Below are 26,708 nucleotides of genomic sequence, written 5' to 3' on the forward strand. Positions count from 1 at the left end.
CTGAATACCAATTGATCCACAGTTCCACAGTTTCAGTTCACAGATTAGTTCAGTCCACGGCCAAATGGGCCTGGGCCGCAGGACAGGTTCTGACAGGCAATCTCCTGTGTGGTATATTTATAACGTCAGTTCCACTTCACCTACCAGTCCTTTCAGCGAGATCCGCCACATAATTTGCAAGGCCCAGTGTAAAAGGAAAATATGGGGCCCTTCCAAAGTTTATTAACAATGTGGCACAGGAAAGAGTTAAACCAAGTGCTGGGTCCTTCTGAGATCCTGTTCTACACCACAGGTTGCATGCCCATGAAACCAGCCCTATCTTTCAGAAAACGTCATTTGCAATTAGTCAAGCTGTTCATTTAAAATTTTAGTAAGCTTTTTTGGTAATCAGATTTAATTTTCTCTATGGGCAAAGTACACTCACAATCAGTTTGGTTAAAGGAAGCAAAGGGAGCAAAAGGTCAAGGAACTATTTGCTGTAAGCCATCAGCCAACATCTATACTACCCAATTCAACCAACTTTGAAAGAAGGGAGAAAAGAGGACACCGCTGAAGCTCCTACGTTTCCAGCACAGGAGATGTTTTAAAGACTCGTGTTTAACTCCAGTTACCAAGTAAGTGAACCGGGAAGATTTGGAGGGGTGGGGAGACTTGAAATCATGCCGTGGTTTCTAAATAACTTCAAAGGGTTATGTGGAAATATTTTCCACGAGTTAATTGGGGCCAGAGCTCATGTTTACTCAAGCCGCGGCCTTATCTTGCATCCCCCGGAAAGAGAGAGCCGGGCCAGCACGGCCAGCGAGTCCTTGACGTTGGTGGGTCGCGGGTCAAGAAAAGGAGGAGCCGCCCACATGGCGCTGCGAGGAGGCGGGAGAAGACGGAGGAGGCGGGGACAGTGGGGGCGGAGCCTCCGGGGCGGGGGTGTGGAAGGGCGGGGCTGAGAAGGGACTCAGGCGTTTCGATCCCAGAGCGCGCGGGCCCGAGGGTGGGCGGGGCCGAGGGGGCGGCACCGGCGGCCATGTTGAGTCCCCGCCTTTCCCTTACGGCTGCTGTTCCTCTTCCCGCCGCGGTCTGAGGTAAGACTGAATCAGGGCAGAGGCCCGGATGCCTTCGGCCCGTCGAGTTCTCCTGCTGCAACGGTGACACTGCCGCGGGCGGTGGGGGCGGAAGCTGAGGCCCCCGGCGAGTCGCGAGAGCGCGAGCACGGAAACGGCGGCCCCGGGCCCGAGTGCGTCCGGTCCGTGGCTAGAGGCCGAGGGTTGGGTGCGGCGCCTCGTCCCAAATCCTTTTCCTCACTGAGCTGAGAATGTGGAACCCGGGGCGCTCGGGCGTGCCGTCTCTGCGGAGCAGCTGCTCGATTACCAAGTGCCCACCACGTTCACGTGGCTCTTCCTGTCAGGTGGATGTGTGCCCAGCTGATGGAGAAATCAGACCCCAAAGCGTTGGCGGTCCCCGCCGGCGGGCTCCTGGGTCAGGAGGCCGGGGACTGGGGAAGCCTGTGTCTCCGGACGCTCTTGCAAGCACTTTCGAAGTCTGACCGTGCTGTAAATGCTCTGTCAGAGTTCTGTAGGGGTCAAGAGGTCTTCTCTGACTGGGTCGTCCGGGGGATGGCATTTGAACGGACTTTGGAGGGCTTTTGGGGTTGCAGGAATAATACTAATAAACATCCGTGTGCGTATCATTGCCAGCAGTGCTGTAAGTGATCACGTGAATTGACTCAGCCCTGGAACAACCCTATCAGGTGGATCGTATTAATTTCCCCATTTTACAGACGGGGAAACGAGGCATAGAAAGTTGACATAGTCATCACTCCCACTACCAAAGTACTACCATGCAGCAGTACGTGGTGGAGCCAGGATTAGAACCTGAAGGGTCTGGCTCCACAACCTGCTGTAAACTCGTTATACTATGACACCCTAAGTAGAAACATCCAGGCTATACTAGAATTATACATAATTGAGTTTGACTAAATTAAGATAATAGAAAAAGAGTCCAGGAAAACATTGTGGGACCATTGAAGACAATTTTGAGAACCAAGTTAAGGAGTTTGGAGTTCATGGATGCTACGTTTTTCCCAAGGGTGGATTAAAACATTCATGTAAATGTTTTTTTCACTTCCAATAGGTAAATTTTTATGAAGGAAAAGCGATTATACTTGGTACAGAGTTAAAAATGTGACTGAAGTAATTTGTAATTTTATTCATCCTTTTTGTCAATTCATAGTTTCAGTTTTGTGACATTTTAATGGCATCAAACTTGGGGAAAAAAATCATATAATTAATTACAATATCTTCCATTTCAGTGACTTAATGGTTTTCAACTATTGGCCTGACAGCTGATGGGATTATCTCTCTATATCTGTAGTAGTATCGTGGAGGTGGTCAAGAATTTCCCATCTAGTTAATGTGGGCAAGCTAACCCTATTTTTAAACTGACAGAATATACTTAACACTACTGAATTATGCACATAAAAATGGTTAAGGCAGTAAATTTTACACGTTTATCGCAATTTTGAAAAGTAAAATTAAAAATAAATGTAAATGAGTAACAATTCTAAATAGGCCATGTTAGGGATCCATTGGGCAGTAAGTTAAATGGATTAAAGTCCTAGGCCTCCATGCAGGATTGGCTTTAGTGGGGCATACAAAAAGGAAACAAAGTAGGAAGCTAAGTTTTAGTTCCATGGTGGCAGTGGAAATTCAAGGAAAGGGTAACTTCCAGACATTTCAGATGTAGATTTGGCAAGACAGGCATGGATGAAAAAAGAAGCAAAGGAATAGAAAAACATGGTTTGAATATGGGAGATAGAAGTGTAATTTTAGATGTGTTGAGTTTTAGTAGCCAGTGGCATATCCTGTTAGAACAGTCCAGCAAGAAATTTAAATTGTGGTACCAATGCTTGAGAATGATTGAATCTAGAGAGGCAGATTTAGATTCTTTCATCCAGAAAATGTAGTTGAAATTTAGGGAATGGGAGTTAGGGAAAGAGTGTTTGTGAAGAGAAAAGGAAAGGGGGATAGATGGGAGGAGAAGGAAAGAGGAAGAGAAGAACCCAGATCCTGAGTTTTCACTGAGGAGAAGATTTGAACAAAGGAGTGACTGTCAGCAATACCATAATCTCGTGATGTTAGGGAGACCTGTAAAGGTAATTAAGAGCCAGTGGGTGGAACGCATTGAAAATAGAGAAATGGATCAAAATCCAGGAGTCTGAGAGTTTGGGAATAAAAGCCCAGGTAGAAATAGAAAAGTTTTGAGACTCATGGGAAGAAGGAAGAATGGGTAAAATAAAAAGAACACAGATTTCTGGAGGTAGATAACATTTGGCTTCAATCAGTAAAAGGAAGAAAAGTAAGATTTGATATTTTGACCTTTTTGGGGGAATGGATGCTTTGTGAATAAAGATGCCTTTATTTTTAATAGTTTACACCTGATTGGCCTGGCATGTATCATGCACTGAGAGAAGCTTTCTTTTCTGAAGAATATTGATGTCCATGTCATTGACTTTCTGGGAAAACTGCCACTGTGAAATTGTTTTTTAGTTTTTTGAAGGGGTTGAGGGTTTGTTGTTATTCTGTCCTACTCTGTAACAGCATTTCTCCCACAAAATCTGCTCTAGAACCTAAATGAAACATCTGTCAGACAAATAAGTAGTGCAGACTTAGTGTGCACTACTACATACATTTCTGTTTATTTACCTCTGTGTATCAGTCACTTCAGCATCATTCTTAAGTTCAGACAATTTTTTCACCAGTTCATACTTTCTAGCCAGTCAGCTCAGTAGTCCTTTAGTCCATCTCTTCCCTCCTTTATCCTCTCTGCATTACAAGTGTGACCTACAACTCTTACCTGGATAGGTCTAGGGTTTTTTTTTTTTTAATCTTTCTCTGTTTTTCTAGTCTCCACTCCCATTTTCTTCACTCTCAGTGGTTGACTATATCTCATACTTTCAAATTACACTTCAAAACTTTTTTTGTATTTATGTCAAAAGAAAAACAAAATTTTTTTCTTCGTGGGAATCTTATTCCAGCAAAAGTTTTTAACCAAACTCTGGACCTTGTGGCAAAATAGCTATTAAGGTACTTGGATAAGGACCAAGGTAAAGTGGTGGTGCTGTTCCATCAGCTGCCCTTTCCATGTTGCCATTACCCAGAGTCACCTACCTCAAGAGAGGAAAATGTCCCTGTTGAGAACATGTAGTGGACTGTACATATCTGTATAACCTTTGTTGTGAAAAGTATGTCCCATTTGTAAACCATTTGGCATTTTTTTCAGGATCATCTTCCCTTTGGTGTAGTCAAAAAAGCAAGTGGCAATTGGACAGGTACATTAAAGTATTTTTTATGTGTTACTTTGAAAGTTGAATGAAAAATCTAATAACTTGGTTTAAAATATGCTGTTTTTCACATAGAAAAATTTTAGTGACAAATGTAATCACTTGGCATATCTTACCATCTGTCATAGTATATCATATCTAGTTCTTAGCTTATGTCATATTTTTTATTGAGCCTAACTTTTCTTGATTTGAAATTGAAGATAGTTTCTAAAGTGGGTGGTTAAGGAAAAAAAAACTTTAAAAGCTTTTATTTTATTTTTTAAAACTCATTCTACCAATTTAAAAAACATTATTTTAACTTTGTTTTCTCTGGCCAAATGAAAAGTATTTGATTTTGAATTTTAATTAAACAACATTCAAAGAGCAGAGGAAATAGCCTAGGTATGAATAACAAAGTGTAAAAACAACAAAGGTAGAGAATAAGCTAATTTTTAAAACTTTCACAAAACTGGTAGGTAGAAATTTTAAAATGTATTCATTAATTCAAATAATTATTAGGTACCTCTTATGTACTAGATATATACTCAGTGTATCATGTTTTGGGAAAGCAGATAGCCCCTGCTAGTTTTAAAAAAATAGGATTTCCTTGTAGAATAATTCAGCAAATAAATTTTATTCCTTGGTCTCATGTATATATATTTTAAAAGTTTGCATCTATCTCTTTTCATTCGTTATTTAAGACAGTGTCATGAACAAGAGTAGCTAAAATTAACATTCAATAATTAATAAAATCTGGTGGGCAGTTTGTTTAAAAATTGGTCTTTTGTAGATTAAAAGTATAAACCTATGAATAGAAGGTAATTTCTGTGTGTAATTGTAATACCCTAATCATATAAAATTAGGCAATCTTAAAATATCTTAAAAAAGTTTTTTTAAGAGTAGTTAAAGACCCTCAGGGAGGCAGGAGAGCATAACAGCAGAGTAGGGACTCTGATGTCACACTTTCTGATTGACATCCCAGATTTCCAGTGCACAGCTAAGTATTTGGATTTATTGAAGCAATTACCTAAAAGTAGGATTGAAGTTAATCTTATTTAGAATTTTGCAGAGGCATTTCCAAAATTAGCTTTCTAAGGTAATTGTTACATATCTTTTTAGAGTAACTGTCACACCACCACTGATCAGCATACTGTAGGACATTTCACTGAGAAGACCACCAGAGTGGTAATGGCTGTTCCTGGTATCAGAGGATTTTTTATTTTGTGTGTATGGCTTACTGATTTGTAATAAAGAGGGAAAGGGAATCCTTCCTTGAGAGATTCAAATCAGAATCAGTTGATTTCCTCTTTGTTCAACAGGCAATTACCATAAAGATAGTTTTTCAGTTTGGTTTTTTTTTTGGTATTTATTGTTAAAAATGAATAACATGTGGTATTTTAACATTTAAGTTAAAATTATTTATGAAAACTTTAAAGATGTGTTGGAGAGAAGAGAATTACCAAACTTGAAAGTTTTCCCATGCAAACTGCACTTTTAATTCACTTAGGACAACGTTATGTTTTACTTATTGGTTTGTTTTAAGAGGAGAAATGTTGATCTAAGTTGTTTATCACTTTCTCTGAAAAACTTTCCTAGGATGAGTAATTTGATCTGATTTAACATATAGGAGAGTGCCTATCATACTGTAAGTGTTAAGTAAATGTTATCTGTTATTACTATCAAAATCATTGTTAGATCATTTTCCTCCCATTTTAATGTCAGCCATAACCAGTCATACCACTGACTCCTGTGTTACAATTAACAGGTAACATATTAACCATTTTTAATCTTATAAGCTAAAGTAATTAGTTAATAACTTATTTATATTCTGCCTCTTTCTAAAAAGAATTTGGGGCAGTCCACAGACACACACAAAAAAGCTTGTTAATAAATTAGTAATGACATACCAAAGTACTAAAGTTTTCTAAAGTGAGTAACAAGTGTAAATGTATGTATCAAAATTAGTCAGTTTCATAATATTATTTATCAGAGAAAATTAGTATGTGAAAAAATTCAAGGTGGAAAACAGTTGTATGTTTAGATAATTTATCTGAAGAGTTAGGTTTTGTTTCCAATTTTTTAGGAACTAATTCTCTAGAAATTAATGACATTAATCTTCACTAATAGGAGAAGAATGGCATTGAAACAGATTTCCAGCAACAAGTGCTTTGGAGGATTGCAGAAAGTTTTTGAACATGACAGGTAATTACTTAGAAGATACAGTTTTAGATATCTCTCATTCTGCTTCCATCTCTTTGACTCTTCAAATAAGCCCATAAAAGATCATTGTTGCATGAATTACTGTTTACATGGAAAAATACCTGTGTTTTTTATCAACTTTATTTTACCTAGTTTTGATATTAGTGAAGATAACAAAACATTAATGATAAAAAACAAATCAAGGATGTGGTACATTTCAGTGCCCATGAGCAAATATGTAGCTGTCTTATGCAAGCTGATTTATTATTTCATACATCTCTTTAGAAACAGAAACAGTTTTTCTTTTAATAATATTAGTGCTACATTGAGGATATTACACTTATTCTTTTATTCATTCTGCTCAGAATGACTGTATACTATACACAGCATAGATTCAGGTTGGTTAATAGATCATTATGCTAAACTGGCTCTGTTCTTTCTTTAAGAGCTAAGATGTAATCAGTCCTGAAATGTTGGTGGAATCACTTATTTTGAATGTTAAATCACTTATTTTATGTTTATGTCTTGACTAATGAGGGTTTTTTTGTTTTTGTTTTTGTGGGGGTTTTTTTTTGTTTTTTTGGTGGCTGTTGAAATTACAGTGTTGAACTGAGCTGCAAAATGAAATTTGCTGTCTATTTACCACCAAAGGCAGAAACCGGAAAATGCCCTGCACTGTATTGGCTGTCTGGTAAGCTTTATGCACTGGTTCATAAAGGAGTTTCTTTCTCTTTTTAACCAGTTGATCTTACTCTTCAGTCTTGACTTACTGATGTGCTTTCTGAATCATTTATAAAAGACTTTAGGAGCCTGTCATAGTCTACTCCTGCTTTATCCTGAGAATAATTTCAGACCTACTGAATTACATTTATTCTACTTCTTTTTCAATTAGACCAAGTTATTTAGCTGAGAATATAAAGTTCTAGACTCACTGGCAAGAGCTTAGAAAACTTATTTAGTTTGTACCTACCCAAGCATTTCTTAGAGAATTTACCACTCAAATAGAACAATACTAGGTAAAACCAGGACACCTGTGATATGCTGATTAGAAACCACAGACAAGTAACTTCTTACGGTGCTCTCTAGAATATTTTATTTGGACTCCACAGGTCTTCTCTGGCAATAATCGAGAACATCACTAAAGAACACTAATGCTCCTTAGTCGGTGGTGATCATTCAAGAGTGTAGAATGGATTGTGAGAGAGTAAGGTTTTGCTGCCAGTACTTTGAACCTTGTGCTAACTTTTCTTTCGCAAGATGTTGGCACTTCATCTTTGGAAGCAAACATAGGAAGAAACTCATAGGAGCCAAATTACATCATAGAGTTCTATTTGTGTTTCTTTAAAATTGCTTCTTATGACTTTGATTTAATAAACCCTCCCTTATGTATGTTTCATCAAGAATAAGCCCCAGACGCTTTAAATGGGTGAACTGTATGGCATCTGAATTATACCTCAGTAAAGTTGTTAACAAAATTACCCCCCCCAGCTCTTCATATAAAATAAGTAGAGCTGATCAAGTAGATATTAGTTAGTACCCATCTTCATATACTTGAATGTGATCCTACAAAGGAGAATTATCTTCATTTCTGTGAGTCTGCAATTCACTCCCTACTATCTTAATCAAGAAATTTATGTTCTAACAAAAAAAAAAAAAGCGCATTTTTTTCTGGTCTCTAAATAGATTGTATTTCTCAAGTGCAAGACACTATGCACTGTGTCCCAGATACGTTTCAGGGTTCCTTATGTGTTACCACTTTTAATCCTCACAGCCACTTTATGAGTAAAAAATGGCAATATCATTCCCATTATTTTTCAAATGAAAGAGCTGAGGTTCAGCATATTCAAGTTACTTGCATAATTTTGTTTAGCTGGTAAGTGACTGAGAGACTTTTAGAACCAGATCCTGTCTGAAATTCAAAACTCATGCTTTCTACACTACTACCCTGCCTCCCTTGAATATGTTTATGTTAAGGTCAGCAAAATGCTCACCTTTTGTCAGCATTTGGGCCAGTTCTCCACCATGATATGGCTCCAGTATCTCTGGAAGATGTTCTTTGAGGGAACAAACAAGGACCTTGTTCTCTTGCCATAACTATGTAAAGTATGTTTGTCCTAATGATTTATTTAACCATAAACTCCTGCAACATTTTATCCAATGATACTTGTATCTTTGTATCTTATAGGTATTTATTCATTTAACAAATCTTTATTGGGCAACCATTTCATAAGTCTCTGTGCTGGCTATTGGGGGATAAATAGAAACTATAAAAGTGTTCTGTAGTTAATTCATATTGCTTCATGCATATCAGTAAGCTTTGACATTGTTCATTATCAGATGTATTAGGATATTTAGCATTGGCCCCTGGAAAAGAGCCACTGGGTTAGGGGGTATTTAGCTCAAACATCTCTTGCTAGTTTGTTCTTGGCCATTCTCATGTCACTATAGTATTAGATTCTCGTAAGAGAATTAAGTCATCTCTTCTATCACATGACTGAAAAGCACAGAGCTAGGAAAAAATGGCAGAAATGGTTGTGAAAACTGGGGCTAAAACTCAATTTAAGAAAAATATATGGTGACCATTATTCTCTACTTAGTATACTGAAGAATATAAAGATGATTAGGCTAAATTTTATTGCTGAGAACTACTTGTATATAAAAATATTATCTGTATTACGATGACTACATTATCTCATTTACTGTGAATGTTTATGTTTTGATGCAGAAATAGTAACGTGTTTAATTAACATGCTTGATAACATACCATTGGCATTGTTACAGCATTTGGTTTATGCATCATATTGCCATTCTACAGTTTGAAAAATTCTGAATTCCCAAACACATGGCCCTAAGGATATCAGTAATTGAGATTTTAGTGAGTGACTTTCAAAGGACAGCTTTGGGGGCATTTAACCTAAGACAGTTCTTAGATAAATACTGTTAGAAATTTTATAAGAAGGGGAGCTTTAGTGTCTTCTTCAGCATTACTTCTTAAAAAAAAAAAAACTTTTTAATACTAGTAAGCTTGTTTTCCTGTGTTATAAAAAGGTTAAAGCTTATAAACCATAATAGTATAACATGAGATAACAATATTTTTGATCTTCAGGTTTAACTTGCACAGAACAAAATTTTATATCAAAATCTGGTTATCATCAAGCTGCCTCGGAACATGGCCTCATCGTTATAGTTCCAGATACCAGCCCTCGTAAGTGTTCTTGTTCCAGAGATCCTTTGGAAAAATATAAATCTTTGAGACTAAGTTATACTGTACAATTCATTTTATATTTTTGTTACTTATTAATCTTTCAAGCAACATCATGACTGTAAAATACCATGCTATACATTTTCCTCACTGAATTTTATTCATAATACCACTCTTATGAAAAGGGACAGTTTGCTATTTTCATTTTGCAGATTAAGACACTTTAGAACAGGTTGGGCGACTCAATTAATACGTCATATTGGCACTTGTGTCAAAATAAGCCACAATGCATAGGAAATTTTTTTTCTGTTCCTTGGGTAAACTGTCTTGTCACGTGATAATTATCTTGTCTCATTTCTGTTAGTCATCAAACAGTCATACAGTTAAACAAGTATTAATTTTAATATAAATGATAATAATGTTTATATTAGAGAAATGAGAATATCAAATATTTGAGAATTCAGTCCATCAGATAGTTGAAACTTGTTTTGTGACCCAGAAGTGTCAGGAAATGGAATTTAAATCGTACCTAAAACTATCTGAACATTAAATGGCTGGCCTTGGAAAATAGTGCATTTCCTTTCACAGTCCATATTAAACAAAAGCAAGACTTCTTGCAGGAAATGTAATGAAAGATTTAATTCCGAACAGCATTGAAAGTATAAAATGCCTAGGAATAAACCTGAAAATATGAAGATTTATTTTAAAAAACCATAAAACTCACTAACAATTATAAATGAAGACTTTAATAAATAGAAAAATGCCATGTTCCTGTATGAGTAGACACTATTATAAAGAGGTCATTTCCCTCAAATTACACATTACTGTAATTTCATTCAAAATTCCAGTGGTTGGCTTTTTAACTACATGCAAGTCTGTAAAATAAAACATAATAAATTTTTTAAAAGAATATAAGAAAACCCCACTGAGGGACAGGTAAATAAGGGAAACATGATGGAATGATTCCAAAGTACATAAGGAAACATTTTCAGTTCAAGGTAGTGAATTGAACATAAGCATTTGTCCTACTTCCCTTATAAGATCATAGTGGTAAAGAGAAGAAAAGGAGTGTGGGTAATGGGGAGAGTCATCAGAGAAGGAATGTCAATACATTTCTGAAAGATAAAAGGAGGATACAAGCACTTTGACAGGTAAAAACCAAGTGAGGGAGTTTATGTTCAGAATCCACAGGAGGGAGCCTCATCGGCAAAGCCAGTGTGCCTTATGCTGTCAGAGAATCCCCCAGCCTGGAAGGGCATTCTTTCTCTTGCCTCATTGGCTAGAACTAGTCACATGGCCCCACTCAAGGGGGCAGGAAGTATGTGCTTAAAGGCAGAGAGCCCACATATTTGGTGAACAGCTCTAATGCAAATGAACTTTGAGATTCATTTCAGAGTGTGTTATTAAACGTGGGGCATTACTACAGAGTAGATAAAACCACAAAATTTTTCCTTGGTAGGTGGCTGCAATATTAAAGGAGAAGATGACAGCTGGGACTTTGGCACTGGTGCTGGGTTTTATGTGGATGCCACTGAAGATCCTTGGAAAACTAACTACAGAATGTACTCTTATATAACAGAGGAGGTGATTTAATTTATAGTGTGATTATTAATTGATCAAAATCAAACTGCCAAAGTTTGATTTTGGACACAGAGGTCCTTCCAGCCCTGAGAATTTTAAACTAGGGTGTGGTATTATTGAATCTATTTGGTACACATTTATTAATCATCTTAGTAAAAATTCCAGAGTTTACTAGTACTATAAGTCTATTTACTGCAATTTAAATTAAGTACAATTGTAAAGAGTTAATAATTATATAGATTCCTGTATACACTTCCCAGGTTATGCAGAGAAAATAGTGTATGAAAAACTTTGCATTTCTCTGGCAGCTGGTTCAGTCAGACATATTTTGTAGTGATTAACCATAATCAGAAAGGATGTGGTAAAGCACTGCTTCTGTTAATAATACTTATGTGCAGCTTATGCATTTTTCTAAATTTTATTATTTTAATTGTTAATGTGCACATCATAAAAACTCAGAAACAATAGTATAAAATTTTAATCACCCATTATTCTGTAATCTCAACAACTATATTTTGGTATATTCTGGACTTTTTTATGACTAGTTTTCATACAATTGTAAAATATTTTTTATCTTGTTCTTTTTTTCTTTAGTTGTATAAAATATTTCTAATATTCTGATCTACTTGTAATATAATTTAAATAATTGTATAATATTCTGTCATACTCCTTGATTTACTTTTTTCTAATGTAGGTTATTTATATATTTACATATTTTTAGCATAATAAGTATTATGCATTGTTTATCTTTGCATATAATTTTTCTTCCTAAGGACTTTTCCCTTAGAATAGATTCCAGGAAGTGAAACTATTAGATCGAAAGTTTAGAACATTGTAAAGTGTCTTTCTGCATCATTTTCTTAAAGTTGTTTTCTAAAGAGGAAGTACCATATATTCTTCAGTGATATATTGTAACTATTGTTTACCTGACATATTTTTTTAATCTTTACTATAGTTTAAAACTGTGATTTGGAAGTACTGATTGTGTAATCTTTTTTACATAACTTTGAAAAAGTCTAAACTTCTCTCATATCTTTTGTCCCACTATTAAATTCTCTTCAGCTTCCTCAACTCATAAATGCCAATTTTCCAGTTGACCCCCAAAGGATGTCTATTTTTGGCCACTCAATGGGAGGCCATGGAGCTCTAATTTGTACTTTGAAGAATCCTGGAAAATATAAAGTAAGATTACCTAAGCTTCTAGTGACAGATATTTCTCTTGAATAGTATAGTATTAGGAGCTTTAAAAGATTGAAATTAAAATACCATTGTTTTAGTATTGAGACTAAACTTTTCTAGTGTTAGGAATTTCAAGGAATTGTAAGAGAAGAATAATAAATTTGACTACACGGCTTATACACCAGAATCAGAAGTGTAGGAATTCTATCCTAGTGGTTTCTTGTTGGTCTGCTAGAAGTATCATAAATAATTTTCATTGCTTGTATTCAAACCATAGTTTTCTAGGCTTTTTCTTTCCCTAAAGATTATTCTTGGCTGTTATTGTTGCAGTATATTATCATTTACTTACATTTTTTACGAGGAATATCTTTTCCAAAGTTTGATTTTTCTGAGGTAGAAGAAGATACTCATGATTCGTAAAAGTTTAAGAATTCCCTGTTCTCAGTGCCTTTGATAAAAATTGGAATGGAGCTTGATTGAAAAATATCACTCTCAGCCTTTGCACTCATTTATTTGAAACTTTGTGGGTCCACTCTTTGTTTGTTTAAATGAGCCAAGTTAGAATAACCACCATATGTAGAATGTCATACTAAGCACAGCAGCAAGCATATTATTGTGTTGAAAAAGGAAATGTTGGAGCAATGATCACCTTAAGATTGCTTTTGTCTTAAAAATCGTAAGTCTGTCGGGAACCTCAAGATTTGTTTAATTCATTTGCTTCCTTAAGAAGGACTCCTTAATCATTTAAGGTGTGCTACTAAGAAATATGAAAATATTCCTCAAAAACAAAATTTTCTCGTGGCAGTTTCTTATTATGACATCAGATATTTTCCTTTTGGTAAGCTTTTTTTATTGTAAAGTTGAACTAATTCATGGCATGACAGTGGGTTTTTTAAATAAGGATGTATTTTCCCTTTTTTGTACATAAGGCAATCAGTTTATTGTGTTTGAGGGAGAAAATCAAATTTAGTTAAATTGTTTATCCTTTAAAGAAGCTAGCAGACATTGATAAATATATACATTGATAAGCACTCAAACTGAGAGATTCCATTTCTTCACCTTCGCCAGTGAAAAACATCACAGAACACAAAATTATATGGTGTTAAAAAGTCTGCCATATTTAAGGGCATTGCTCAGTGCTTTCTTGGCACCATTTAAGAAAAATAGTATGTCTCAAATTTAAGAACATGTTCATAAAGGTAGGCATGAACTATTTTATATTGCTACTCATTCATTTTAAGTGGAAAAAATGAGTAGAAACTCTGAACATAAAACTCCATTTGTGCCTTTTTTAATGAAAACATAATGTATTATTTTATGTTATTTTAGCATTTATATTTTATTAGCTCTTTTAAGAGAGCACATAAAGGATGTGGTATCTTGGAGAGATGTACAATCTAAGCCCATAAAATAGCAAAAGGAAAATTGTTCACAGGGATTTTTATGGCAGGTCAAAGTTTTGAAGCAAGTTGCAAATATCTGTTCATATTCGATTTAGCAAAATATAACTTGTTTTTAAATTCTTTTTTGTTTCTGTAGTCTGTGTCAGCATTTGCTCCAATTTGCAACCCAGTGCTCTGTCCTTGGGGCAAAAAAGCCTTTCGTGGATATTTGGGAACAGATGAAAGTAAATGGAAGGTAAGTACTGGACAGCTGTCTTAATACTCATTCTTAAGTTTTCAAATTTGTTGAAAAGCTATACACTACAGACATATTCCTAGTTCACTCAAGTTCAGGATCCAGAGCTAAAAATAAATAGCAGAAGTATATACAAATACCAGTAATAACAAGGAATATTTTTAAACTGTATTGAACTGTGGCAAATATTCTGAGGCTACCTTTTTTTTTCTGCTAATGATTAATTTATATGTTTATTTAAAAAAAACCATATTACTAAATTTAGACTTACCTCTTATTAATTATGTGCTCAATTGTATGATAAAAACCACAAAGCCTGGCTTTGTATTTTATGTATCTGTTTCAAAATCTAACATCTCTCAAATTTGGATTTTAAATTCCAGACTTAAAAGCCTTTACAAATAGATATTGTGTATGTAATGTACATTTATGAGAATATTTCCAACAGCAAGATTGCTTTTTCAAGCATCGAAGCAGATGCTTCTAAATGAAAATAAAAATGGCAGTTTTTCCTGAGACTCATTTTGCTCTTATGCAGAAATGGGCTATTTGCAAACTCCATCAAGAGTTTGAATATTTTGCAAATGAACTCATCATCATGTGCATGTTAACAAGTAGAAAATACTTGAGTGGGGAACAAAGAACTTTTTTATGTTATTGCTATTTGTTCAAAGTCATTCACACATGGACCCCTCTTTTATTTAAGTTTGGTCTTTGAAATCCTAACAAATTGGAAGGTTAATCTTTTAGTCACTAGAATAGAGTTTTGTTTTGCTTTGGCTTAGATTTTTATTATATTGAAAAAATGCTGAAAGTTATTACTATTAGTAACTTTGAGAACAGTGCATTCACTGTGCATGTACATCAGTGTCTTGAGTCCTCACCATGTGTGGAGCCTGTGTGGAGTTTTGAGATCTTGTGTCATGAAGTTGATGACCTGCCCTGTTCACAGGGGGCTTATGGTCTAATAGAAGAATTGAGTAAAAGACCAAATGATTAGGAGGAATAAGTAGGGGAGAGGTAGCCTGTAAAGGAACCTTGTTGAGATCATCTTTCTCCAGGTGGCTTTGAAAGGTGATTAAGATTAAAGGTTTAGAGGAAAATAAGGCTATACTATGAAGAATGTTTGAAAGATAGAATTCTTGCCATTGCTCTAGGACTGCTTGAAAATAAGGAAGAGACTATAATTGAGAATTAGAATTCTGAAGACTTTATAGATAAAAATCAGGCAAGCCAACTTAAAAGCATATTTTCAATTTAATAGGCCTTAGAGGTTAAATGACTTAAATTTCTATTTGGTTCTAGTATAGGATATTCTGAAGAATATCTTTCTGGGGACCTTCAAATTTATTTATTATTATTTCACCTCTTCTCATAGGCTTATGATGCTACCCACCTTGTGAAGTCCTATCCAGGCTCTCAGCTGGATATACTGATTGATCAAGGAAAAGATGACCAGTTTCTTTCAGATGGACAGTTACTACCCGATAACTTCATAGCTGCCTGTACAGAAAAGAAAATCCCTGTTGTTTTTAGATTACAAGAGGTAAGTACTAGGAAGCTTTAACTTGTTCTAAATTAACTATAAAAAAGCAAGATTCCACTGTACTTTCTTTATTTTATTTTAGAATTTGAAGTAAATTTTTTTTCTTTTAAAAATGAGGAATACTTCATGAATTTGTGTGTCACCCTCACACAGGGGCCACGCTAATCTTCTGTCCTTCCAGTTTTAGTATATGTGTGTGGAAGCAAGCACAAGACATTTTTTAATTATAATAAGATGCTTTAAGTGAAAGCCTCCTTACTAAGTTAATGATATCTAAGACTGAATTCCACAGAAATAGGAAGGCTTTTATGTATCTTTACACGTGCAGCTATTGTTGTGGTAAAATAAAAGGACAAGATTCTACCTTAATTCCTCTTCATTTTATGTACATAACTTAGCCTCAGAATTCATCTCCACACAATTCTTTTCACCTGCAAAACTGAAACACTGTAAACACACATTAAACCCTAACTCCCCATTTCTCCCTGCCCCCAGCCCTTGGCAACAACCATTTTACTTTCTGTCTCTATGATTGTCTACTCTGAGTATCTCATATAAGTGGAATCATATAGTATTTGTCTTTTTGTGACTAGCTTATTTCACTTAGCATAGTTCTCTTAAGGTTCATCCATTTTATCATGTGTCAGAATTTCCTTCCTTTTTAAGGCTGAATAGTATTTCATTGTGTGTATGCACCAAATTTTGCTTATCCATTCGTCTGCCAATGGACACATAGGTTGCTTCCAAGTCTTGGCTGTTGTGAATAATGCTGCTATAAACATGGATGTACAAACATCTCTTCAAGATTCTACTTTTAGTTCTTTTGGTTATATATGCAGAAGTGGAATTGCTGGATCATATGGTAATTCTATTTTTAATTTTTTGAGGAAACTCCATACTGTTTTCCATAGCAGGTATACATACCATTTTACATTCCCATCAACAGTGTACAAGGGTTTCAATTTCTGATGTCTCCACGTCCTCCCTAACACTTCTTTTTCTTTGTTCTTTCCTTTTTTTGTTTTTTTTTTTGTTGGGAGGGAGGAATAGTAGCCATCCTAATGGGTATGAAGTGGTACTGTGATTTTGATTTCTATTTCCCTAATGATTACTGATGCTGAGCATCTTTTCATGTACTTATTGGCCATTTGTATATCTTTTGAGAAAGTCTTTTGTCCATTTTTGCACTGAGTTGCTTTTTGTGTTGAATGCTTTTTGTATTGAGTTTTATCAGTTCTCTGTATATTCTGGATATAAATCCCTTATCAGATAAATGATTTGCAAATATTTTTCTCCCATTTTGTGGGTTGCCTTTTTACTCTGTGGGTGTTGTATTTTGATGCACAAAATATTTTAATATTCATAAAGTTCACGTGAAATCCATATAGTTCATAAAGTCCATTTTGACTGTTGTATTTTGTCGCATGTACCTTTGGTATCATATCCAAGAAATAGTTGGGAAGTCCATTGTCATGAAGTTTTTGCCCTATGTTTTCTTCTAAGAGTTTTATAGTTTTAGAGTTCTAAGACCTACATTTAGGTCTTTGATACAGTTTGAGTTAATTTTTGTATATGGTGTTAGGTAGGATCTAACTTCAGTTTTTTGCACGTGGATATATCATGTCTAGTCTTCTCAGCATTAGTTACGAAAAGACTATCCTTTCACCATTGAATGGTCTTGACACTCTTGTCAAAAATCATTTGACCATGTATTTCAGGGTTTATTTATGGGCTCTCTATTCTATTCCATTGGTCTGTATATCTTCTTTATACCAGTACCACACTTTTTGATTACTGTAACTTTGTAGAAAATTTTAAAATCTAGAAGTGTGAGATCTCAGGGGGTTTTTTTCTTCTTTTTTTAAGATTGTTTTGGCTATTTGGATCCTTTGATATTCCATATGAATTTTAGGACTTTTTTTTTCTATTTCTGCAAAAATTGTCATTGGGATTTTGATAGGCATTGCAGTGAATCTATAGATTGCTTTGGGTAGTCTTAACACCGTAACATTCCATGAACATGCAATGTGTTTCCACTTATTTGTGCCTGTAATTTCTTTTGGCAATGATTTATAATTTCATTTGTACAAGTAGTTCACCTCCTTGGTTAATTCCTAAGTATTTTACTCTTTCTGGTGCTGTTGTAAATTTTCATAATTTCTTTTTCAGATTATTCATTTTTAGTATATAGAAATGCAACTGATTTTTTGTGTGTTGACTTTGTATCCTGATATTTTGGTGAATTATTGGCTTTAACAGTTTATTTTTAGAATCTTTAGAATTTTCTATATATAAGATCATATTATCTATGAACAGAGATAATTTCACCTCTTCCTTTCCAATTTGGATTCCTTTATTTTTCTTATAAATTGCTCTAGCTAGAACTGCCAGTGCTATGTTGAATAGAAGCGGAGAAAGTGGGCATCCTTGTCTTATTCCTGATCTTAGAGAAAAAGCTTTCACTATTTCACCATTAAGTAGGACATTCATTGTGGGTTTCAACATATGCTTCCTGGCCATCTGTTTTACAGATGAGACAGGCTCAGAAAAGTAACCTACCAAGGTCACACAGCTAGTTTATGGTGGAACCAGGACTGGAAGCAAATACTACAAATACTGTCCTCCTGTTGTCTGTCTAACCATTCCTGAGCAATGGTTGGGAAGCAGTACTCTTGAGGAGCAAAGGGAAAGAATTAGAGCTAACACAAGAAGAAATGGTGCATGATCTGCTACTTGTCTAACTCGTGCAGCAGATCTTAGCAATCTTGATATTTTTAACACATAAGCAATACATATATCATGTGCAAAAATATGTCAGAAACTAGTACATTTTATATGCCTTGTTTGTATCTATCCTTTAGAAATAGAATTTTTTATGTTAATTTGAACATGTATCATCAGACTTGTGTGTTTTAGATCAACCATCAACTGTGAGATATTCGATTATAAGGATAGTAGTGTGTTTAACTATATTAACTATAGCTATAAGTGATGTAACAAACCATGTTTTTTTTCCCAAATGACTTTAACTTCTTGGTGCTAGTGATATTGGATGCCTCTTCTGCTTCCCCTGAGTCTGTGCCAGGAAATTCTGTTGTTGCTAGCAACAACAAAATTTGATCCTGCCTACAAAGACTGAAAAAGTCTCTGGAGTTGTTTGTAAAAACATTATAATTAGAACACTGATGAAATTCAGGTCAACTTACTTCTTTCTAAAATGCCTATTTCCTAAGCAACTGAAAAACCTAGTTGTCTGTACTTAATGAAGAGTCAAGACAAAGCATTCAATTCTTCTAAAAAAAAAAGTAAGAAGGTATTGACATCATCAGTCACAACCTGTAGCTCAGGCACAATTTCCCAGCATGGTCTCTCTCCTTCCAGCATGGTCAGTTTAAGAGTGAACTACGGTCTGAAGCAGGTCATGTTTGTAACTGAATGGGCCACTGAATGGACATGCTGGGGTAGCGGCTTCAGAGAGGCTACTTTCAGATTTTCAAGCCAACTTCACTGACTTCGAATTACCTCAGGTCTGAGGGTCTTATCATCTGCTTTGTCATTTGATTATTAGTACAGTTTATCTGTATTTCTTTATGAAATGGGAGCTTTGAAGGATTAAATAAGCTGAAAATAATAAGGGATAAATATAAATAAGTGATCTAAAAAGGAAGAAAGAAGATTATTACAGTCATGGTTTTCCCAACTTCATTTATTTTCCTCTTTTTAATGTTATTAAATGCTCACAATCTATATTTATACTCTATCAACTGTCAAAAAAAATGGAGAGGGAAGGGTAGTGCGTACAGATATTTATTTAGCTTTTTACCTCATACTTTTTCTTTTTTGGCTTCAGTGAATCTGAAGTTGAAAATGCACAAGGTAGCAGAATTCTGGTAGCTGGTATATACAGGTCAAGTCTTAGTCTGAAGAGGGAAGGCCTAGTATGTCTTACCTGTTATTGAAGTAACATAGTGAAGAAGATTTCAGTGACCTAGTAGAAACTTCCAGAAACAACACTGAAGCAAGGCCATAGTACCTCCTCAAGTCTCAGGCCCTTTTTGAAGATTCAGAAGTAGTTTTGGCCTCTGTGCAAAACAAGTGAGTTACCTTTCAGCAGTCTTCTTCTTTGTCCTCTGAGGAGACTTAACAACTCGGGAAGTCATTTCTGAGCTTTGCTAATTAGGTCAGGAAAATACGTAGGGAACACTGCCTGTTAGAATAAATGTTCATCGTAGCTACTGGAGCACTGCTGCTGCTTTGAGAGTTGAGCAAAGAATGAAAGAATGTGTTCGTTTATTTTTGTACTCTAAGAGTCAGAGGTTTGCTCCCAAGAATTTTTCTGTTTAAAGTGTGAGGTAGAAGAGGAAAAGACAGCCCTTTCGAGTGTCACTAAGTGTACATAATCACACAAGCTGTTTGATGTACAAACCAACTCAAAAGAATTTGATGAAAGGAACCACCCCCATTTAATAATCTTGAAAAACAGAGCTTGAAACTAGTCAAGAATGACACAACCAGTTCTAATGATACAAGCATCTTCTATCTACCAGAATGCCATTGATTCTGACGTGTTCTCTGGCCCTTATGTTAACATTTTAAAAAATCTTTCTTGGTCCCTCATGACAGGCATTTTCTATGTTCTCGTGTAGGTAGATCTTCAGTTAAGTATCATTATGGAAGTTAAGGACATTTGGTTTGTATGTTAGCTAGAATACGTTGTTATCTTGCAATACACCCCTGAGAGCTCGAAGTTGTTACTTTGGTTTGCTCTGGGACTTCCCTAATATAATAATAATAAATAATAACAGTAGTAATCATGGTGGCGAACCACTGTGTGCCTGAAATGGTGCAAGGCTTGGCTGAAGATAAGTGAAATTCAGCATAGAAATACAGCATACTTAAGTCACATTAGGATTTTTGTTAACACGAGTGTTTTGAAGTGTCTGTTTCCTTGCGTCTATACCTATTTTCAGTCATATCCATCTTTTCATCTGTGAAAAAAGACAGGTACTACTTGGTACTGTATTTCACACGTTTTGTGGCCTGAAAATCACGGATACGTTAAACCTCTTAAAAATTCAAAAGTTGCGTGGATGGAAAATGCTTTCCTTTAACGTTATTTATGTTAAAAACTGCCCTTCATCTCTAAATTTAGCTAATTAACTGAGACTGGTCTAATCACTGAGAGATGTGAAACCAAGTAATTCCAAGACTTAACCTTAATTTTTACAGCATTCCTATCAGTTACTTTTATAATCTGGCTGCTGAAAATAGAAGCCAGATTGCTTTTGAGTTACTTTGATGGCTTTAAACTAGAACTCTTTATTAACTGCTGTTCTCAAGATGTACATTGCATACCCCTGGAAGTAAGAGACTGAGAACATTGCCTTGTTCTCTGAAACCCACGTCATATTTTTATTAGGTCTATTTTTGTTTCTTACGTGCTTAGAAAAATTATTTCTTCCCATTGAAGACTATTCACTAGATTAAGTTAAAAATAAAAATCTTTCTTAGACTTTTACCTTTCTCATTTTTTTATATTGCTTTTGTTTTGGCAGGGTGAGGACTATCCCCCAAATTTTCTGGTGTTTAACACTCTTAAGTTTTCCCACCCTATTTTTCTTTTCTTTTTCTTTTGAAAGCTACTTATTTTGTACACAGAGGACATTCCAAGGAAGGATTGCCTCTCCATTTACCACTGATAACCTATCACTGGTTTTAACTGACCAGATAGAGATCTGTTTCAGCTCAACTACTTGGCATGTTACATTTTTCTCTGCTTCATGGTAGTTTTTGAAAGTTTACTGACTTTTTATCCAGTTTGGTATATTGCTGAGGGGTGCCAGGGTTTAATGAATTACTCTTTTTTCCTCAGATGAAGACATGATATGCTTTTCCTATGCAGGATGTCAAATTCTTAACATGATTTATGATGGCTGTATTTAACTTCCCAGTGATAGAGCATTTGCGCGTTCTCATGTTCTGTCTCTGTATTGTTTATTTGTGCTTATTTTGTATTTTAACATTCTCTTATTGATGTCAGTGCATCTCGAGTGAATTGAATGAAACTTCTTGCCCATATTTCTAAGCTCTCTAAATTCTGAGTCTTTTAGTCCTTGTTGATATAACCACATTTACTCTGTACACTTAATTAATGTGTTGTTTCTTCTCTTTGCATATAAATGGCAGCATCTAGAAACTAGGCTATGCAGAATGTTTCATTTTAACTCACACTTTTGCTACTCATTTTTTAGTGAGAATATTGAAGTAGAAGTGTAATATACTTTACTTTGATTATGAGCTTTTCTTATATTGTGATAGTTTGATTATTTACAAGCAAATTAAGTGACATGAAAGATATATTTAATGTCCCTAATACTGATGTATCTGAATAGATTAATATCTCTCTATTTTGTCTTCTAGGGTTATGATCACAGCTACTACTTCATTGCAACCTTTATTACTGATCACATCAGACATCATGCAAAATACCTGAATGCGTGAAAAGCTTCAGATAGAGAGTCTTTTCAGGATTATAAAATTGTAATAAACAAAATTGCAAGGAAGAAAGATTTTTAAACATTGGATTTCATAATGCTAAAAACTGCTTCATTCTGTAATTGAATCACACTCTGAATAAAAATGTCAAATCTGCTTCTGATTTAAAAAGTTATTTTACCAATGTCCACATGGGAAATATTTAATACTTTACCACTTTTTCTAGATCATTTGGAAATCATTGTTGTGTTGGTTGCAGGACACAAACTATGAATGCAGTCCCATCCAAATCATGGAATGCTAACTCTGGAGCACAGGATTTAAAGGTAATTTAGCCTAAACTCCCCACCTTTCCAGACTTTAAGCCTCTGAAGGCATGGACTGTCTTCTTTCTATTCATTGTTACATATCTAGTGTCTAGCAGTTGCTTGGCTTCTGGTAGTCACTGAATTGAGTAACTTTGTTACTGAATAAGGCAGTAGGCTCATAAAGTTTAAGTGAATTCCCCCATCATTACACAGTTGTTAGTGGGAAAGTTAAGATTAGAAGTCAGATTTCTGGATCCAATCAATGATATTTCTTTTCTTACCTGTTGAATCAAATAGATTTGTGGACATCGGTTTATGGATATCTCTCAAGAGACAAGAATTAAATATGAAGATTCAATCTGAAAATAGATAAGGAAACTTGTCTCATATGTTACTGTAAACGCAGGTATTTTCCTTTAGCAGAAATTCAGCTCGATGAGCTTGCCAAGGAAAGTCATCAGTCTCTGTAAATACCAAAGTGTGTTCCTTAAAGAACTTAATGGACAGACTTTGGAAGTATGAAGTATGGTTGTTTTAAAAGAAATATATTTTTCTGTTAAAGAGCACAAAGGTTATACGTAAGAATGTATATTACATGGTAACTGAGGAAAATACTAGTTTCTTAAAGTTATAAAATTAGTACAATGTAAATATGAATCAGATTATACTAAAATTTTTGAAAGTAGTACTATTTAAATATCTTAGTCAAGATTGAGCCGTGTAATGAGCTACACACAAAATGGTTCTAAGTCTAAACAAACTTTTGTCCTCTAATAAGAAAGATTTTTTTAATTCACAATTTTTTTGCGTGTTGTTGGTAATTCCCTTGTAAAGAAAAACAATTGTGTAGTCCTGTGATCATTGTATTAGTTCAGGATTTAACCAGAGAAGTAGAACTAGTAGTAGGTATGTACATTAAGAGATTTTTTACAAGGAATTGGCTTATATGATTGTGGGGGCTGGCTCAGCAAGTCCAAAATCCATAAAACAGGCCGTCAAGAAGGGACGTTCAGGGCATACGCTGTTATCCACAGGTGAAACGTCTTCTTTCTCTGCCTCAGTCTTGCTTTTAAGGCCTTCTAACTGAGTGAGTGAGACCCACCAGATTATCCAGGATAATCTTCCTTATTTAAAGTTAGTTGATTAGGGACCTCAATCATATCTGCAAAATCCCTTCATAGCAACACCTCGATTAATGTTTAATTGAATAACTGGGAGCTGTAACCTTGCCAAGTTAGCACATCATTATAAGAAAATAGTTGCTTTGCCTTTCTGCAGTGTAAATGCAAAAATATTTAAATACTCAGTAAATAATTGATAACATATAGCCAAAGATAACTAATAAAGACAAAAGCCAAGCCTTCAGTTCAGTACAGAATTGACCACTGAGGATATATAAGGAGCCATTAAATTTGAACTTGCTTTTGTGTGGCACAAATACTGGCCTGGGGAGGGATGAATTCTTATGTATACCTATGAGATGTTTCCCCCACCAGAACACAAGTCTTCAGTTTGGGGTTTCCCGGACTGTACTTGGGGTGGAAATTCAAACCGTAAATCTATGGAAAATGAGAGCTGTGGTGACAGTCACAGGAGATAATATTTCCCCATCTATTCTTGGCCAACAATGACTAGTGTCCCTGTCATCTCCCTTTGCTGACAGGCTGATTTTTCCCCCTATTCTTTCAGTGAAGATGCAGCTCTATTACAGATACTGACTTTGTGCAGAGATTTCACATCCAACTCAGGATCCACCTTGAATGGGTCCGTGAACTTATTCCAATCTCAGAGGGCCCATTAGTGCACCACCTCTTGGTCAGGAAGATGGACAAGTGCTCCCAGTACAGCCCTGGCTTCACCTCTGCCTTAACACTCTCATCTTCAGCTCTGTTTAGAGACTCTAGGGGTTTCCTTATTTTCTTATAATAATCAAAGTTGTTAACTGTGTATATTTATTTTTTAAGCATTTCTCAGCATGTTGTTGAGGGCGGTTTTTCGGGGTATGACTACTTCAGCCCTGTCCTTGGAGCTTAGCTGGGATAATTCTGAAGTGTGAAGTGCTCTATACCATCTCCCAAAGCTTCCTCCAGGATTGAGCTTCAGTGGAGCTGGAGTTTAAGAATGCACCCCTTAGTGGCCACCTTCTAGAATGCACCCTCTATTGACCGCTTTCTGATGGTACTTCCCCATTCTGGGGCTAGCGCCCTATCACCAAAGACCTAAGGGTCCTTACCCTTATTTCTAGGCATGTCTGTTTCTTTTAGGTATTGCCCACCTAATACTACGTGCTTCTAGGAACTAGGCATGCTTGTAGGTGCTTCTAGAGGAAGCCTTTAGAATATCCTGTTGGTGCCTCCTAGTGCCCACATTTTGTTTCAGCAAATGATACTATACAGGCAAAAAAAAAAAAATGCATATGCTTTACCATTAACAAGGAAAAAAAAGCCAGTCTATAAAACTGTACTATGTAAAAATGCATACGAATGCCTCAAAGAAAATATTTCAAAAGTGTAACAGCTCCCTTAAGGTGGGTTGCTGGTGCTTTCCCCCAACCTTTTTATAATTTCCAAAGTTTCTGTGATGAACATGTATCCCTTTGATAAACAGAGAAAAAAAATCCCAACATTTAAAAAAAATCATAGCAATATTTTTTTAAAGTGGGAGAGAGAACTGAACAGGAACTGGAGGCTTCTTTCTAGACCTCCTTTAAAGAGAAGACTGCTTCCTGTCACTGTGCCTGTCATCTCTTTTTTTTCCCCCTACTCTTTGCTCTGGCCTTGATCTGTCTTAGCTAGCATTTAAACTGGTCCTAGTAAGCCCAGCTCACCAGGTTTTATTACATGAATATGTTTTCTTTTGCATCTCTAAGCATCTTAAGTATTGTCCAGGGCTTTTTTTTTTTTTTAAACTCTAGAAACTTCACTTGGGTTAGCTCTGCTGGGAAGCTGTTTGTACAGAGAAAAGGACATAGGCCTGACTTGGTTGAACTGGACTCTGCCTTGCTCTCTGTTACCTGCTGGGACTTTGAACGAATTACTTGAATACTCTTGAGTCTCAGCTTGTTCATTTACGCTCTCAGATTAGAAGTGATAGCAGCCCTACTCAAACTGCTTTGATGCAATCATAGCCTCTTGGAAGTACTCATGGAAGGCCTGGCTACCCAAGCTTCGGAAATACAGGACTCTTTAACTACTGATCTAGAAATGGAAACACCAGGGAGTTTTTTGTTTTGGGTTTTGTTTTTTTTTCCTGCCTCTTGTCCCTACTTCTCCCTACATGTCCATTTTATCCTCTACATGTTTTCTAGGTTTTATGTCTTCTGTCTCTGTCACCAGGAATAGAATTAAAATCCTGGGGAAAAAATTATTGGTCAGTTGTGAGTAAGGGCCTGCATCTGACCCAGGTGTACAGCATCGGGTAAGAACTAGGCTATGTCTCCTGGTAAATGGGCAGGGTTAGTTCCTAGAAGCCTAGGTATTTGGTGGGCAAGCCCATAGGTGTCCTTTTTAAGCCCCTTCCCTATAGCATTTGGTAAGAGTTTTGAGACAATATATGTGAAGTTCATTAATTCTTCTAACCGACACCTCTCCAGTGCCTACTACCTGATAAGCACAGTTCCAGGCAATGGAGAATCAACAGAGAACCAAACAGATGAGCAGCCTTATTTTAATGAAGTTTGTAAGTAAAACACTTGACTCACAGTAGCCTCTCGATAAATAACTCACAGTAGCTTCTCAATAAATACTGGCTATTAAGGGGGCCCTTAATATTAGGGGAGCAAAGAGAGTGGTTTAGAGTGGAACCCTGCTTCACACATATGTCCCACACTCAAGGAGTACCCATTCTGAAGATAAGTCCCTGAGTTCATACGTCCCCTGAGACCAGACTCAACTGAACCTGCTAGCCAACCTCCTGTCGAAGATGGGAGATTAGATAACCAGTCCCACTGGAGTCATTGCTGCCCAGGTGTCAGGCTCACCCAGGAAGAACTGGGGAGCCCCCAGATGCAGCTGTTGGCTGGAACCCAGCTGTGGCCAGCATTGTATGGTTGAGCTGCATGGGTCACCCTAATGAAAACATGGCCCTGCCAGGCTCCTCGCAGTGCTCCTGTTGCCATCCCCCACGTTGTCCTTCACACATCCCCAGTTGCTCCAGCCAACTTACAATGCAGAGTGTCTGCAAAGCACTGTAGGGTGCAGGAGACCAAGACGGCTAGGATTTGGGGGTTGGGCACAGTAGCAGCATTTT

The 26,708-nt window shown here is 36.0% G+C and overlaps 1 protein-coding gene and 1 pseudogene across 4 annotated transcripts; one reads left to right on the forward strand and one right to left on the reverse strand.

The window, feature by feature from the left end:
* The first annotated feature begins 942 nt into the window (after nucleotides 1-942).
* ESD (esterase D) lies at nucleotides 943-22,308 on the forward strand. Of its 4 annotated transcripts, none has more exons than XM_006209445.4 (10): nucleotides 943-1,076; nucleotides 4,273-4,321; nucleotides 6,440-6,514; nucleotides 7,114-7,202; nucleotides 9,618-9,716; nucleotides 11,173-11,297; nucleotides 12,357-12,476; nucleotides 14,013-14,111; nucleotides 15,490-15,657; nucleotides 22,078-22,308. In XM_006209445.4, exons 3-10 carry the CDS (start codon nucleotides 6,447-6,449, stop codon nucleotides 22,156-22,158), a joined length of 849 nt encoding a protein of 282 aa, XP_006209507.1. In that variant the 5' UTR covers nucleotides 943-1,076; nucleotides 4,273-4,321; nucleotides 6,440-6,446; the 3' UTR covers nucleotides 22,159-22,308. The 4 variants fall into 4 exon arrangements, with proteins under 4 accessions (XP_006209507.1, XP_072832317.1, XP_072832318.1 ...); XM_072976216.1 differs by lacking the exon at nucleotides 943-1,076 and adding an exon at nucleotides 1,101-1,237; XM_072976217.1 differs by lacking the exon at nucleotides 943-1,076 and adding an exon at nucleotides 1,101-1,228.
* Nucleotides 15,766-15,865, reverse strand: LOC116283398 (U6 spliceosomal RNA; annotated as a pseudogene).
* Nucleotides 22,309-26,708: the final 4,400 nt, after the last annotated feature.

The sequence above is a fragment of the Vicugna pacos genome, chromosome 14, assembly GCF_048564905.1.
Source record: "Vicugna pacos chromosome 14, VicPac4, whole genome shotgun sequence".
In the NCBI taxonomy this organism is placed as follows: domain Eukaryota; kingdom Metazoa; phylum Chordata; class Mammalia; order Artiodactyla; family Camelidae; genus Vicugna; species Vicugna pacos.